This window comes from Nylanderia fulva, unplaced genomic scaffold (genome assembly GCF_048542155.1).
Source record: "Nylanderia fulva isolate GAGA-0341 unplaced genomic scaffold, ASM4854215v1 Scaffold1, whole genome shotgun sequence".
Classification (NCBI taxonomy): domain Eukaryota; kingdom Metazoa; phylum Arthropoda; class Insecta; order Hymenoptera; family Formicidae; genus Nylanderia; species Nylanderia fulva.
In genome coordinates, this window is record NW_028189192.1 from 9,513,984 (window position 1) to 9,531,650 (window position 17,667).

The following is a 17,667-nucleotide window of genomic DNA, read 5'->3' on the forward strand; positions in this document are numbered from 1 at the left end:
CGATATCTTGTCTCATCTGCATGGGCGTTCGCAGAGAGGGCATTTGCTCCCTCCTAGGAATCAGTAAAAAAATTAAGCATTTACTCTCCTTGTGAATAAACACTGGAATTTATCTGCAATTTTATTTAATATCCCTAATAGCACAGCACAACACATTCGAAAGATATTCAGAGGATATTCAAAGGATATCCAGAGGACATTCGAACATCCTCAGGTTCTCTGACCGCCTTCGGGATACGTGTGCTCTTAGGGATAAAAATATTAAAATAAAATAATAAAATATTAAAATAAAAAGTTTAATCATGCTCCTCCCTGGAAAAAATTCCTGCGGACGCCCATGCTCATCTGCAAGATGTTTTTTTTCTAAAAGAATGATATTTCTTAAAATTCTTTTGGTCGTCGATTAACTTGATCTCGCGAATATATTTATTTAAAGGGATGCACTAATCGTCTCGAAATGAAGAAACGCAAACGCGAAGCGTTTCCTCTCGAGGAAACGTCGAGGCTGCGTCTCAGGAACGGCCCTGAAACGAATTCTCGCTTACGTACAACACCGAGAAACGAAAGACGCATATTGACGCCACGTGCGCGCGCGCCGGGATGTTTATCCCGGCAAGAGCAAAATTCCGGCTTCGTGAAATCAATATTATTGTTCCCGTCGGGCTAAATTTGCATTGCCGGCGCATCCCGGCCGCCGCATAATGCGAGCGTACGCCTGCACAGACATTTGGAGAATCTGCGGACGAACGAAATATCTTCGAACAATGATGAGACGTATTTATCGCGGTCGATCGATTTGTTTTATTACTTTCGTTTGTAAGTCTCGTCGGATTAATTTATTTTATCAAGCCTGCATTACAATTGCAGAAAAAAATTAGCCACTATACCTAAAAACTTTTAACTGTCTACCCTAGATTGCAACCTGAAATGTAGTTATCATGTCTAAATTTTAGCTATAGTTTAACAAAGAATTCTATAGCTAAAAAGCTATTAGCTATCATAGGTAAAATTTAGACATGATAACTAAATTTTATGTATAATATAGAGACACCTAAGAAACTATGGCTAATTTTTTCCATGAATTTTTTAAAGGCAAATTATCTACAAATAATTAAAAGTGCATCTTATCATATTTATTTGATATACGATAAGATAGATTATTCTGATGGGATTTTCCCCATCTCGTCGTAAATGTAATAAATAATTAACCGTATCACCTCTGAACTGAGATCGCAAAAAATATTTACAGTCTCCATATTTTTCATGTGTAATAAATTCGATTATTTTTCGTCTCTATTAAATTAGAAATCTTAAACAAATTTTGATTGCATTTTTATACAGAGATGAAACAAACAATATAGAATATGCGTTAATAAGATTGCAGTTCGGATTTGATGTATCTAGCGAAAGAAAATACATCTTCCACTTAAATATAGCACTTAAATTATAAATTTTTAGTAAGAAAATAATAATTCCAAGTTAATGAGGTTTAAGTTGACGAAATTTCAAACAGTTTCAACATAGATCACTCATACTTTATACGAAAGATAAAAAAAATTAGGAATGACTCTCGTTAGAAAGAGGTTGAACGCTGTTGGCGTAGAAATTCGCATAAAAACGTAATTTTTAATCCGCGAGGATCCCGAAAATGTCATGCACTCGTGCGTTTACGCGCCGGCAACGCAAGTTAATCCCGCAAAGTGCGAGCAAGATGCTCTCTTTGATCTTTCCACAAAAGCCGCTACACGGCATTGACCGTGGTTTATATACGCCTGCGGTTTGTATGAGCCACTGTATTTGCTAGCTCACTCATTCATTAAATTCGTTGTATAATTAGGCTCGCCGGAACGAAAGAGGGAACAGCTTCAGGACCTGGTGGTGCTTTTCTCCCCATGCGTAAAAACACACTGCTCTATTTTGTCGCGCATATACTTTTTTTCGCATTCCAATCGCGCGACGACGAGCGAGACAGGCGCGAATATTATTTAAATTTATGTTCTAGATTCTAGATATACCGAACAAAAATGTTACAAGGATAAATACTTGAAGGGAGTTAAAAAATCGCACTTTGTCTCGGCAGAAACGGAATGGTCTCGCTACGTAAGAGCTACATCTGGAAATCTAAATAGAGGTATAACATAACTAAAGATTATATCAATCACACCATCTAATACTTTTTTTAGTCGTGTTCAATGCGGGCGCGATATATCTTTATCTTTCGCGGGTGCTTGTCATTAATCATTTATTCGCAGACACGATCAATAAATTCCTAGGTCTACTTTCCAGCGACCTTTCACGTACAAAACACATGTGCGCGACAACAAACGGACGATAATTAGTCGATGCTTCGTCGCGAATAACTCGCGAAATGAGTATCATAAGCAGGATGTACGTGCATGTTATCTGTGTGATCTTTAGATCCTCTACACTACTATTACTAATTAATATACAAAGTCAAGAAATATTTTTTATAAATAGCATTGTATTTTTTTATAAGCTATGATTTTAAGCCTCTCTTAAATTTATTAAAATTCCATAAACAAATATTTAAAAAAATGTAACTTCATCATTTACTTTAAAATTTATTTTGCGAAACAGTCTTCTATTTCTTCTCATCTCTTTTTTCCCTCAATCATTTATTTTAAAATTATTAATCCTTTAATATTTCTCGCTATCAGATTTAAAGTAAAGAATTTTTTAAAGAATACACTCGGTCTTTTTGAGAAGAGTTTAATTTCAAAACGTCACATTTTTTAAATTCTCTACACTGAAACAAGACGTATTGAATTCCAATAAACATTCATTTCAATACTACTTAATAAATCATTTATTTGAAACTAATAATATTGATTTGATGTAAAAAATATTTATTTGATATAAGAAAATCCTTTTCAAAACAGATAAATATATTTATTTGTTTCAAATCAATAATTTGTTAGGCAGTATTGAAATAAATATTTATTAATTTAATAATTTTTTTAACAAAACCGAAAAAAGGAAAAAATTACGAGTCCAACTTCGTGATATCTAAAATCTCAGCACGTAGGTTTCGCAACTTTCCTCGAAAGGGCTATTCGAGATTCTCGTCTTAAGGATGCAAGGGAGGATATCGCTCATGCAGGATATGCAGGGGTCGACTTTGGCACGGGCGCGAGGAAATGACGAAAGGAGATGAAGCCGAAGAAAGAGGAAGAGAGGAGATGAAAGAGAATGAAGAAGAGAAAGGAAGATTCTACGTGTCTCCCCACCAGAGGTAGGTGGTCCACGGAACCGCCTCCGCGGATGGTCTGCCATCCGCCTGACGGTTTTGGTGCGTGTGCCAGACGTGTGTTTCGTCTCGTTTCGCCTCAGCCTCTTCCACCCGTGTGGACCAACCTGTGCGGTTGAACCGTGCGGACGGTTGGTTCCTTCGCCTCCTCGAGTCCATCGGGTCCATCGTCGCGTCTCTCCTCTCGGCCGATCAGTCGGCCATCGGAGTTTACCTGATTCGCCAGCACCGCTGTTTCGTGCCGTTACGTCTCTCGATCTATCGATGACGCGATTACAATCCTATGATACAGTGTTTACACTTTCGATTTTCGATAATCGATAACGAAAGAGGGAAATAAAGGGAGAGAAGAAAAAAACAATCACAAGGACCTTCCGCCAGGCACACGAGACGTCGTAACTATGACACGACTCGATGATCTCGAGGTCGAGCAGGACGAATCTGTTTTCGTTCGACTTGGCACTTCGAAATAAAGTGCCACACAATTTGGCCCTCGAGACGTCTCGCGTATATGGAATACGAGAAGAACGTAAAATCGATATACTCTCGAAAACGGATCGTTCGATGAGAGACAAGTCGTACCTCTTCTCTCAACGCATCGCATCGATTTCTCTCTAATATTTCCCGGAGCCGATAACGAAGTGAATCTCCGGATGATCTACGAGTTCATAGAAATCGGTTTAATAAGGAGATAAAAAATATCTGATGCGGATAAGGTCGGCGCAGGGTCGGCTAAGTAGCCATAAAGAAGATTCGGCGACCTATCCGACCCGCTAAATTGCGTCCTGATAACCCTCGATTAATTATCGAATCTCTCTCTTCCTACGACGGAAATCTCTTACCGAGAATCTCGCTTACTTGCGACAAAAAATCCACGAGATGCGATTTAATCTCCCGACGAAATTCACCATTCTATTTATCATCGATTATGTGACATTATTTGAGTGATACTTTCGATATTTATATGTTGAACATTTTTTTTGAGTTTGCGAATTTTTGACATCTATAGTTTTTAGTGATTGTGTAAACATTGATTGTTAGTGAAAAGTGTTTCGCGACGTGAATTTAACGGGAATAAAAAAATGGATGTCCATCACAATAATAACGATTTGTCCTCGATGGAAAGTAAAGCAAGCTCGTCGAGCAACGAACACGTTGGCAATAATTCTTTGGACGATGCTGTGGGCAAGCTATTGCAAGGTATGTGTATATAATTTTTGAAAACATATTATATCTGTTAGGAAAAAATGAAAAAAATCAAGATAAATACTACAGTGCGCAATTGTGTTTGAAAATTAGGGTAAGCGAACTTAATAATTATGTGTTTTCTTATTTTCGGAGAAAGACAATTTCAATCAATTATAAAAAAAAAATTTATAGCAAGAGATAAAAATAAATAATACCGAAAGCTTTAAAAATAGTGGATGCTAGACTGAAAATTTATGCATATCTTGAACATTTATGTAATCGAGTTCTTGCTTTCCAAGCTTTGACTTATTATTACGATTTTATTATTAGTATTATTATTAGCTTTTACAAGATATTATTTTCCTCGAGAAGAGGAAGGAAGAAAGAGAAGAAAAAACGTTAAACAAATTTTTTTTAATATTTATAAAATAATTAGCATCTCGAACGCGATTTGCCACATTGATGAGACATTTAAATCGAAATTGGCCGGCGAAAAATATGAATTTCCCGAAATAGCACGCGAGACGCGTGTGTTCATTCGCTGTTCGTTCTTTTTCACTCATTATCGAGTCGTTAAAGAGGGAAAGGCAGGAAAAGGGACGAAGAGAGAAGGAAGGCATATACTGGTAATTGGCGCTGAAAGCCCGCGTCGTCGGCCACATCGCTCTTTTCTCCATTTGGCCGCTCGCAGATTTATCCGGACGATACTCGCAGGAGCGTAGAAAGGGGTAGAACTCGCGAAAGGGAGAGAAAAAGACGAAGCGACGGAGTCATCGCGACGAGCCGGAGAAATATAGCTGAGGAGATCGCTTCGCGAAGAGAGACGACGATTCCTCCGAGGAAAATTCGAGAGCACGGCAGGTGCTGCGAACAGAGCGAGACGAGGCGAACGCTGCCGCCTGCCACCGCCACTAATTATGCTAGTACCGAATTAAATCTGAAAGATCGCCGCGCGGAAGAAAAGGAGAGAGAGGCAGGGAAGCGATACGTGCGGCCGCAAGACGTGATTTATGAAGCGCGTCGAGACTAAGTCTTCGCGACGACGTAATTTCGCCAGAGATACGTACAACATCGTCGTCGGGGAGCGACAATGTACGGGCGACGATGGACAGGTGGAAATCGTCGGGAGGGATGATATCTCTAGTCGGACTAATTTTATCTCCGCGTTTAAATATTAGACAATCGAGACGCGAATAATTACAAGGATTGATGAGGTCTAGTCGATGCTGTGGATTACAAGGAAGAGTCGCGGACTATGTCATCACTCTCTTCGTGTCTAGGCTGGATATTCTAGGGAAATCTAGATGCAAGTAGCATCTCCCTCGCTAAGTATGCCCTTTCATGATTTTCATAAAAAACCCCGCAACCAAATACATGGGATTTTGGCTTTCGGTGGAATTGTCTGCGCTTTTTTCATATGTTGTAGATTAATGTCCTGCTGAACAAAAGATGTAATAGCCTTAAAGCTAAATATTGGATAATTGTTGAGTTATAATCAGTCAAACAACTCGTAGAGCCCAAGTTTTTCGTATTTGACTGGCTGCTAAATCAGTATAAATATCTATTATTTAGCTTTGAGTCTATTACATTGTTTGTTCAACAGGTTATAAACTACAACACATGAGAAAATCAGCTGATCTGACCATGATTTCATTTTATATGATTAGTACGGGATTTTTGAACCTATATAAAATCATAAGTGAAATTGAATCCCACGGTAAAATTAACTGATTTTCTCACATATTATGACTTGCTGAACAAAAAATGTAACAGACTCAAAGCTAAATAATAGATGGTTACCGATTTACAGCCAATTAAATACGAAAAATTAGGACTTTGCAAATTATTTGACTGGCTGTAACTCAATAACTATCGAATATTTTGCTTTAAGGCTATTATTGCTCAGCAAATCATAAACTACAACATATGAAAAAAAAACAGTTAATTCCACCGAAAGCCAAAATCTTATGTATTTGATGCAGGCTCCTTTCTGTTATTTTATATATACGGCTTACATATTTTTGGCGACAATTAAATCACTCTCAAAATATCATATACTATCGAATCACGGGACTTGTTTCTAACTTAAAGTTAAATTCAAGTAGAAATATTTATCTGTACGATGCAATACTACGTCAGGGGCGACAGCGGAGTGATGGACACTTGAATTCGTTGGTGATCAGTTTAAAAACCAATGGCACGCGCGAGATGCTCGTAGGTCGACCGCAGGAATGTATAATCCAAATGGTTTATCGCTCAAGAAGAGAGAGAGACAAGTCTGATGCACGTCTACATCGAGTAAATATTTGCTCCAGAGGCGCTAAGCGATACGCATTTCGTTACAAAATATCGACGCGATGAAAATACAGGTGGTCCTCGATATATCTATACAGGATCCTAAATAAATGCGTATATTATTTTCTAATACCGTGGAATTATTTTGTATAAAACTAATTCAATGTTTAAGGTCTAATTGTCTTTAATTTAATTCCGCGAACGCATTCGCTTCATCAATCTGTATTAAATATCGAACGAAGATAAATTCTCGCCCCGTATCTTTACTCGTATCTATACAGGATCCTAAATAAATGCATATATTATTTTCTAATACCGTGGAATTATTTTGTATAAAACTATATAATTCAATGTTTAAGGTCTAATTGTCTTCAATTTAATTCCGCGAACGCATTCGCTTCATCAATCTGTATTAATTACCGAACGAAGATAAATTCTCGTCCCGTATCTATACAGGATCCTAAATAAATGCGTATATTATTTTCTTATTCCATGGAATTTTTTTGTATAAAAAACTTATTCAATGTTTAAGGTCTAATTGTCTTCAATTTAATTCCGCGAACACATTCGCTTCACCAATCTGTATTAAATATCGAATAAAGATAAATTCTCGCCCCGTATCTTCACTCGAGACCGGAGACGGTGCGAGTCGAAGAATCATCGAGCACGTGGCGACGGGGCTACGTAATGTCAAACATCGACGGGACAAGGTGTCGAAGCGTTAAAGAGGGCCTCGTTAAAGGCTGGGGGGATTTGTAACAGGCGGATTTGTAAAGGAGTTAATGTAGCAAGAGGCTCGACAGGTCGCCATTGACGGCCGAGCACACCGGTTCATTCACCAGACCACACAACCCGCCTATTGTAGCCCGGCACGGATGCGCTAACTACGGCCCTGATCTCCACTCAAAAGCCATTCACAATCCTGGAAAAATTTCTCGGTCACTCGCGTGTGCCGCCAATTCACAGATTCGCCAGGTCGTCGGGCGTAATTAATCAAATCGAAACAGATAAGAGCGCGGATATAATCTAAGATTAAACGCCATTTGGCAAATTGCAACTCATCTGAATTTATTATTTAATCGTCAAAGATTAAATAGTGCACGAACAGGTGCATCATTGTTCTTTAAAGATAAATCTTCGGGGTTTTACGTCGCTAATCGCCGGTTCATTTTACATTTTACATATTACAACAAAGTTACGTTCCTATTTCTCTAAAATATTTTCATTTTTCGTATAAAATTATTCTAAAAAATTTATGCACAAAAATACTTCTTTTAGCTGTTCTAATTTTTGTAATTAAATCCTCTACATGTCGGTGTATCATTGGGCCCTAAAAAAAGTCCGACCATACAAACTGCTCCCTAGAAAAGGGTCCGATGTTCTTTGCATGCCTAATTGACCACGGAGGGTCGTGTTTCGCCCGATTCGCGCGAAAGTTTCTCTATTCCTGTCGCGTTCTCCGCAAAGCCCTTCCGCGTTTCCGTGTAAAATTATATTTCGACGTCGCGGCTATCGGCGCAGGCGTCGACGAAGGACCTCCCCCGGACGCTAAAAGACGCCGACACAAGTGCCGCGCCAGTGGACCATGGACCCACGGTAATTAGCTCCCACCAGCTTTCCGAACTCCGGCTTGACACTTCTTCACGTGTATCGTCCCTCCCGAAGTCTCGCCCATACCCCTCTCCCTCTCCCTCTCTCTCCTCCCCTAACGATCGATGGCAATTAGAAACATGAACATATTTTTTAAGTGTCTTAACTTAATTTTATGTAAGTCAAATCGACTTTTTTTTTGACAGCAATACACAGAGAGAATTTTTTCTTAGAATTTATATCCTGAAAATCATTGTAATTGTGGGACAATATGTGGTAAAAAAAATATTAATATCTACTACAATAAGATATAAAAAATATGTTCGATTAATTTTACAATGTATACATATTAATTTTATTGTGGTAAATATTAATCAGAGAAACTCTTATAAAATTCTTCCAATACCATACGATTACCATTTCAAGCTAACTTCACAGAAAAAATTCTCTCCGTGCGTATATAATTAGATTGAGATATTTAAAAAAGACATAATGAAAATGAATATTACACATTAGCCTTCGGTTTATATAGAAAATACTTTTAAGTACATGCTGATATTTTGAATGATTTATATAAAATGACATATTTTAAGTGCGAACACATAAGACGACTCTTTGTTTTACTATTCTGACTACACTGAAAGAAATTGTTAACTTGATTAAACCTTTTAATTAAATAATATTTTGTTAATTAAATATATAAAAATATTTAAATTAAATATACCATATTAAATCGACAAAACATGTGTTGACTTAAATACTAATATATTATATATTCAATTAACAAAATAGTAATTTAGTTGAAAAGTTTAGTCAAGTTAACAATTTTTTTAGTGTAGATCTAAAAAGTCTGGTCGTACAAATAAAATAAATATTACTGTAAAAATAGAACCCTATTTAAATCGAGGGGATGAATTTATACCGTCATCAGCGAGTTTCGTCAATCTTGCACATGGAACACTATTAATTTTCCAAGCCTTCCCAAGTTACGCATCTGCACATTTCTATCTCTTCCTCGTTCCTCCAAATCTTCCTCCCCCGGACCGTTCTTGGGCCAAGGAATTAAGATTTAGGAGATCGCGGTAGAGTGCGACAGGACAGATTTACATAAGTCGGTATACATTTGTTCAAAGGGAGACAAAGTTTTACGACCGCGGTTGGCTCATAGGGCTCTTTTCCCACGAAATGAAATGTAGGAATACATCCGGAGCCGAATCCTTATTAAGCGGCGCGGAATTTTTGGTAATTCGAAGCATTTACGTCATTTAACATTTCGACTGTGCGATCATAAAAAAAAACGTAAAGTTACTTTGCAATAAATTTCAATATCAGGTCTATTGGCATATAGATATGTCATGTCTAATACATTCTAAGATTTTATTAAATTTTTAAAGATAAAATATATGAGAGAAAAATATAAATGTACCGCAACAAAAATGACTTTTTCTTGTACAAAGAATCAATATTGAATTTCGATCGAAAAACATATTTATAACATTCGAATAATCGACACATGCAGATGATTTCTTTTTCATTTTCTTTCGAGCACAGATTAATGACTGATCTTATATAATCATTGCTCGAAGGAGGCAGTGTTTTTTTTCACTGAGAAAACTAAAAGTTTCTGGAGTTCCATGCGTTATAAATAATTTTTTAAAGTTAGAACTAGACCAGAAGGAGCAAAGCTTTTTGTTCTTGACATGCGTGTTGATATATATATGCCTTAGTATTTTTATAAAAAGATTAATGAATCTTATCATTTATATTATAGGCTACGATTGGACGCTACTTCCGGTGACTTCGCGCGCCGGCGGACGAAGAAGCGCTCACGTGAAGCGTCCCATGAACGCTTTTATGGTGTGGGCGCAGGCAGCAAGGCGAAGACTCGCCGACCAATATCCGCAATTGCACAATGCCGAGTTGTCGAAGACGCTAGGAAAATTGTGGAGGTACTCTAGCTTCGGCTAAATAAATATATAAATGTATAAGCAGATATCGAATTTTTTCGACCGAGATTACATATTAATTAATTTGAATAAGGAAAAGTCGTATTGACTTTCAAAGCATTAAATAATTATTTTCGTTGCAAGAAAACTAATGTTTTGCGGCTAATAATTAAATCGATTAAAAAAAACATCGAAGAATATCGATGCTAAAAATATTTAATATTAAAAAACATCTATCAGCAATAATGACAACATTAATAAAATAGCACACCCAGAAAAAAAAACGATGTCAACAATCTTTATATAAAACTCGATAAAGTTGCATTCAATATAATTACTTTTAAATATTTTTTAACCATCAGCGATGTTAATCGAAAATTACGATTCTTTATCGCAGGATTTTGAGCGATGGCGAAAAGCAACCATTTATCGAGGAAGCCGAGAGACTGCGGAACGCGCATAAAAAGCAGCATCCGCATTACAAGGTAATTTAATTAATTAATTAGCATTGAGATAATGGGAAATGAGCACGTGTTCACAGAAAAAAATTAGCCACAATAGCTAAATTTTAGCTGCCTCTATTACTGAAAATTAGTTATCACCTGTCCAGTTATAGTAACTAATATTCTTTAGCTATAGTTTATATAGAAATTTCATAGCTAAAAAATATTAGCTATCATAGTTAAAATTTAGACACATAATTAAATTTCATGTGTAATATATATAGGAACAGCTAAAATTTAGCTATGATTGCTAATTTTTTTTTCGTGATACGAATAATATGTACATTATACATATACATGTACGTATATATTGCCATTAAAAATGATGAGAAATGTTTCACGCGTGTTACGAAATTACGCAAGATCCATCTTGATTCGCGCGGGACAGTAAAACGAATTAGCGCGTGCAATATGCAATTCATTTCAAAGCGCACGAGTGGTTAATCGAGGCCCGATCGTCGGAGCCGCGATTTAAATCCCACCGCGCCGTGCCGACGATGATTTACGAGAAGAGGAAATGGATTCCCCGATGAAGCCATCCGTGTCGCCGCTCTATGCGAGTGAAAAAGTCGAGCTGCGGCGTGTTAGACGAGATATAGATTGTAAAAAAAAGTTTTCATCAATTTTATTAAGAGCAATTATACTTGATTGAACTTCGCTCTTGCAATATCATTAGACAACAGCGCTTAATTTTTGTAATTAATACAATTTTCCTGAGCAAATCTTTCGTCCAATCTTCACTCATTCATTTATTTTTCTCAGATGATCCTTCGCTGCAGTCATATCGAATTTTTTATAACTCACCGGAGAGAAAAAGTTTCAAGTGCGAAAAAGACATTTTTATTTCTTAATTATAACTGCAGTGAAGAATGAAAAATTTCAAGATAAATTAAAAAATTTAAGGATGATTTTCGAGCGTGTTACCTTTACCTTTCGTAGTATCAGCCGCGTCGGAGGAAGCCGAAGTCGGACGATCAGATGGGTATCATCGTTCACCGAGGTGGACTTGCGTCGTCGGGGACCTCCCTGGACTCCTCTGTCGGTTCCTCGGACTGCACCTACACCCGTCTGTATCCGGATGCTGGCGTGAAAGCGTACGAGCGACCGGCGACCTATCACGACCCGGCCAAGTCCTACGACCTGGCCAGACCGGTCTGGGTCAACGAGACGGTCGCCAAGTATCCCGCTGCTGATCATCTCGGCAAGTCGACGTACGAGACAACGTCGAGGAGCTACGCCGAGGTGAAGTGTCACGAGGTAGCCAAGTATCATCACGAGATGACTGGCACCAAGTATCACCATCATCACGAGCCAGCAGTTACCACCAAGTATCCGGATCTTCAGGCCAAATCTTACGACCTGCCCAAATATCCGGAGACCAAAGGATATCCGGATGGTCTGAAGTATCCCGCGGAGATGAGCGGCGCCGCCGCCGCCGTTAAGGCGCCTTACGCTTGTGTACACGGACAATATTATCCTACGGAGGGATACACGGTCCACGGAGAGGAAAACGACTATCAGCCACAGAATGTCTCATCGCATCCTTCCTTTTATCCGTACATATCGGCGGCATCCATGACGCAACCGCCTTATTACATGGGGCCGCGATAGATTCGCGAGTCTATACAAAGCTATACCTATTCTTACAGTTACAGTCGAAAAATTAGACTTTCTCTTCGCACGTGACATATATTAATTAATTAAATAAATAAATAAATAATTATTGATTATCAGCCGAACAGGGAGTTACTAATATAATTTACGGACATACATAGAGATCAATTGGGACAGTGTTTTTGCGAATATAATGAAGGCAAGATCGCATCAATTTATGTCTCATTTGAGTCTTGATATATATATATATATATATATATATATATATATATATATATATATATATATATAATACATGTGAATATTGTCCTACCACTTAATAAACTTTGAACGTAAACGATCGTTCATTAGCGATCTCTAGAGATTTAAATCAATCGAATATTGTGTGCGTAATCAAAATTTTGTAAAGTATTTAAACAATAGCGAGTGTGTACTTAATGACTTGTACTTAATGACGAAATTGATAAACTTATTCTATAAAATAAGATATATATATATATATATATATATATATCCGATTGCTTTGTAATCTCTTTTTTTATTTATTTTTCTTTGTAAACTCTGTGCCAATGCAAATAAATTAGATCTATTATCTTCTTAATTTGTGATTCAACATGTGACATTTATATTCTTCGAGACTATCTGCAATTATACAAAAAAAAAAAAAAAAAGATGTAAACACGGAATTTACAATTGAACTCATCAGTTACATAAAAAATGATATGTATATTAAATTGTATATCTCGTTTTATGAGATTCCTAATTGCTGAGAAAAAAATTTAATTTAACTAGACTATCAACAATCGACATTGAAAGACAGAAAAAAACGCGAACGTTTATATACAAACGTCTCGCAAATTGCATTGCCTACATAAGTGAAAAGAAACCAATGTAATATATATTACACTCGTCGAGAAATCGACGATAGTAAAATATTGGTTCTAATACACTTGCTACCTACGTGATGAGACATTTGCTAGACTAATTACATAATTACATAATTATCAACCGAACCAGCGGTAAATCGTCAAGATATAATAATATATGTAACATACTTCTACAACCAGGTACTTTTCCACGATAAGACAACGCTGCACTTCTCAGTCACTATCCAAATTAGTATCGCGATCGATGATAGCTGCCAGTTCTTTCACTTGATCTCGATTCGCATGCATGAACGCCTTCGCGGTCCAAATCATGCTTGCCAGAACCTCGTCGCTCTTCTCGTCCATAGCGACGTCCGCTGTCAATTGCGGATTGAATCTGTAGTACGGTACTCCGATCATAGAGCACCAGGTGCGGGCGCGATCTACTACCCGGCCGTCACTGGCTGTTGCTTGATCCACCAGTAGCGTACCCAGCGCCGAGATACCGAATGCGAGCTTGGCGGTATCCCAGAGACTATCAGGTCGATAAACGTCGATCTCGTTCAGCGTAGCAGTGGTCGGCACGATTCCTGTGCCGATAGAAACCACCAGCGACAGCGGTATTGCCTCCTTTTCACGATCGGTGGCTTTCAGCGCCAGATTGTACTCGTGAATCTCCGTCATGGCGTCTAGGGTGGGATTATTAGCAATCAGACCACCGTCCAGGAACCGGCCGAACGCTCGAAAGTACGACGGCGCCGCACCGGTCGCTCTTGCTGCCTTCCAAAGGAGTTGGTCCTGCGGTAATAACGTCGACTTGAACATCTTATTCTCCGGTACTTTCAACAGGGCACTGGGCGACACGTAGTTACGGAACAAATGAAGATCCACGGGCTTCCGGTCGGCGAGCACGCCCGTGATCATTATCTTTGGTTTCTCAATGTTCGCCATGACTGTATTCGAACCGAGGCATTCCTTTAGCACTCTCTCGAGACCCTCGCTGCTATAAGGTCGCGAGCCTACGAAGGCATCTTCCTTGATGCGGAAGTAGAGCGCCTGGCATTCCCGTAAGGACTTGCCCGCAGCAAGACCGAGCGCTAGGATGCCGCCAGTGGAAGTTCCAGCGATCCAGTCGAAGCAGTGCACCACCGGTTTCTGCAGCACCGATTCAATCTCCAGCAACGTCTGCACGAGCACCAGTCCACGAATACCACCGCCGTCAAGACAGAGCAGTCTGCCGCCCCTGATTCGCTTATTACGTCCATGCTCGGCCATCTTCTCCATGCTCGATACGTGAAGCATCTGATCGAGAATTGTACGCGGCACATAATGCGGCGGTTCCGATGGCGCGATGCCAGTATAGTTTTCGCCGTATTTACAACCAAGATGGCAGTTTGTCATCTCTGCCGGACATCTTTCCGCGCCTACCGCATGCAGCAAATAGATTATCTTGTTACCCTCAGTGGTATCGATGTTTGCCTTGTGTCTGGGTGTTTCCGATTTCCAATTCCGCGCGTCGATATCGGCGCCAAAGCCAATGAGCGTCTGCACGATAGCCGGAGTCTCCGCCTCGACTGCGAGATGTAGAGGTGTGTTACCATCATTGTCGACAATGTTAATGGACGCCATATGACCTAACAAGGCAACCACGCAGGGCAGCCTTTTGCGCATCACCATCACGTGTAATGCGGTGCGCCCGTCAAAGTTGAGCGCATCGATGTCGCAGTTGGTGTCGATCAACGCCGTGATCACCTCTCGGCTGCGCGACCAATGTAATGGAGTGCCGCCAAACTTCATGTCTTCCACGTGAAGCACGTTCGGCTTGTCGTGGAGAAAATCGCCGACGTAGCCGGGACTGGAGGGCTGGCCTTCGGTAGCAGGTATGTTTACATCGGCGCCGATTAGCAAGAGTGCTTTGACACACTCGGGCTTATCATTTTGACACGCCACATGGATGGGAGTATGACCGTTGCTGTTACGGCTGTTTAGACTGTTTGGAAGACCCGAACCCAGAGCGAGAATGATCTCCTTAGTGGACGTAGCAGCGTAATGATAGACCGTATTCGCGTTATGATCCAGATGCTCCAGCGAACTTTTCGCCGCTATTAGCATTTCGACGGTGCGTAAGTTGTTGGTCTGTATGGCGACTTGTAAAGGTGAAATTCCGGTCTCCAAATCACCGCTGTTGAGTTGACTGTTAACAACGGCATGCATGAAAGCATCGTGAAGCGCGAAATAGGCCGCTAGATGTGCCAGAGTCCAAGTCGGATGTTCTACCAAAGTATCACAAAGCTTTTGAATTTTCCCAACATTGCACATCTGAAAAAGATGATATAAATCAATATTTAATCATCAAATATATTCTAATTTATATGTAAAAGATACAGCAGAGGTATACCTAAAATAAAACTTGTTTCTATTTAAGATGTACTTAAACATTCATTTTTAAAGATAAACATAAACGTATTTAAAATTTAAAAAAACATTTAAAAAACATACCTCGCGTACTATTTGTACGAGTACGGGAACTTTGTCTTTGTATATTAAGAACCGTGTTTCCCCACCTTCCAGAGTTTCCGATCGGAACAAACTGAAAACAAAATCATTTAAAACAATGTTGAAAAATATTCAATACTCACAAAAAAATTAATAAAAATATAATGTTATAGAAAGCTAATCATATAAGTTGAAAAATGCGGAGATACTGCTATCAATAGACAAATTTATACACAAATGTCATATATTATTAATTATAATATTATTATAATTATATATAAATTATACAAACTATTTATATGATCATATAACTATTATTTTCTTTCATAATCAAATTATACAGGATGATCTACTTCAATTTATATATATTTATATTTCAAATTATGTCGATTTGAAAAATATTTTTCTAAAGAATTAAGAATTTTGAGGAAAAAGATGGAATTTGTGAAAGTTTGTTGAGTGAAGCCATCAAAGAAATTTAAAGGTTAAATGCATCTTTCTGAATAAAATGACTAATTTTTATATATTTATTATTTTTCTAATCAAATACCCATCTCATTAATTGTTATTAATAACATTTGACGTAAGAATAAGAAATTGACCAATGACATGTATATTTACCTTTCACTGTAGCATTAAAGACTACAATAGCCTATAAAATAGCATTCACGCAATAAAATTTAAATAATCTAGTTAAGCAATCTGCGTGTTTTATTTGTTGCTTCTTTTTGTGTTTTTTATTTGTTTCTTCTCGAGTTTATTTTTGCTAACAAGCTCAACACATAACAGAACAAGTAATATTACCTGAATATGAATTAAAAATTATACATCTTGGAAACTATTAAATTTTATCACAAAAGGTAGTTACATATATTGCAATCTAAAAAATGCATTTGACCTTCAATTTTCTTGACTTTATTTAGCAAATTTTTCCCCACATTTTTTAATGTCCTCCTGTCTTCTAAAAGGACATTTTTCAATTCAACACAAGTCCCAAACCCAAAATAGAGATTTATAAATTAAAATGTAAATCATTCTGCATATATTTTGTCAACGAAATAACAACGGTGATGAAATATACCTGTACGCCTGATGCAGGGTTTCAGTGCAGGGTCTGTGTAACACAATCTCGTATTTATCTTGATTTTTATTGTCCCCAGGTCCGTAGAGAACGATGCCATCCTCGCGGGAATGTATACGTCGATTAGTATACTGTTCCGGTCGAACTTCCTGGACGATGTTCGGCGGCACATCCGAGAATTTTCGCAGTACATTATTCGCGATTGTGCCGAGCCATGCCATAGTGCCAGCTGATGCCTGACGGTTGACGGTTGCGACGAAGTGACGATGTTTCGTGACGATAGAACGACGAGACACGGGCCACTATCGTGAGAAAATATTGCGCAATTGTGCGTTACTCATCGCACTAGAAAAAAGCTGCATGACATATAGTTTTGTACTGTGTACCTCGTTCTTTTATTTACCCGGCTCGCATCCTGTATAAAAGCACGGATTCTTGACGTTATTCAACACTCTCGTCAGTCGGATCGACCATGAAGACCTCGCACGATGAAAACATGAAGTTCTGCAGTCAGGGCTGCCAATGTTGAAAAATAAATTATCCATTTCGTTTATTGCAGCTGCTTGATGCAACCAGATTTGCACATTTATGCTTTTTCTCACAATAATGAACTGTACATTTGTAAACAAAAAAAAATAAAAAATTATATAACATTTTATGAAAATTTTTACATGTCACACCACACACACACACATTCATAAATTTATATTAAAAAATATATAATATCTATAATCTACCTATATATATCTATAATTTCTATATAATTTCATATTTTCAACTTATTATATTAATTATGCTGAATTAAAATTCTAGTAAATTA

At 38.1% G+C, this 17,667-nt stretch overlaps 3 protein-coding genes across 5 annotated transcripts in view; 1 reads left to right on the forward strand and 2 right to left on the reverse strand.

Moving 5' to 3' along the window:
- The window catches only part of LOC114939964 (transcription factor Sox-9-B), a 30,012-nt gene extending 17,765 nt beyond the window's left edge, over positions 1–12,247 (reverse strand). For both annotated transcript variants that reach the window (XM_085481286.1, XM_029314432.2), the window contains exon 1: positions 11,721–12,247. The gene's annotated coding sequence lies outside the window, so the exon portion shown is untranslated. The remainder of the gene's footprint in view (positions 1–11,720) is intronic.
- Positions 3,327–13,005, forward strand: LOC114939974 (uncharacterized). The gene is made up of 4 exons (XM_029314451.2): positions 3,327–4,468; positions 10,113–10,290; positions 10,685–10,772; positions 11,730–13,005. Exons 1-4 carry the CDS (start codon positions 4,351–4,353, stop codon positions 12,399–12,401), a joined length of 1,056 nt encoding a protein of 351 aa, XP_029170284.1. The 5' UTR covers positions 3,327–4,350; the 3' UTR covers positions 12,402–13,005.
- On the reverse strand, positions 12,322–17,476 carry iPLA2-VIA (calcium-independent phospholipase A2 VIA). Of its 2 annotated transcripts, XM_085481257.1 has the most exons (5): positions 17,234–17,476; positions 16,848–17,149; positions 15,770–15,860; positions 13,460–15,589; positions 12,322–13,046 (listed from the first exon to the last, which is right to left on the reverse strand). In XM_085481257.1, exons 2-4 carry the CDS (start codon positions 17,066–17,068, stop codon positions 13,505–13,507), a joined length of 2,397 nt encoding a protein of 798 aa, XP_085337383.1. In that variant the 5' UTR covers positions 17,069–17,149; positions 17,234–17,476; the 3' UTR covers positions 12,322–13,046; positions 13,460–13,504. The 2 variants fall into 2 exon arrangements, with proteins under 2 accessions (XP_085337383.1, XP_029170279.1); XM_029314446.2 differs by lacking the exon at positions 12,322–13,046 and having other exon boundaries at positions 13,111–15,589.
- Positions 17,477–17,667: the final 191 nt, after the last annotated feature.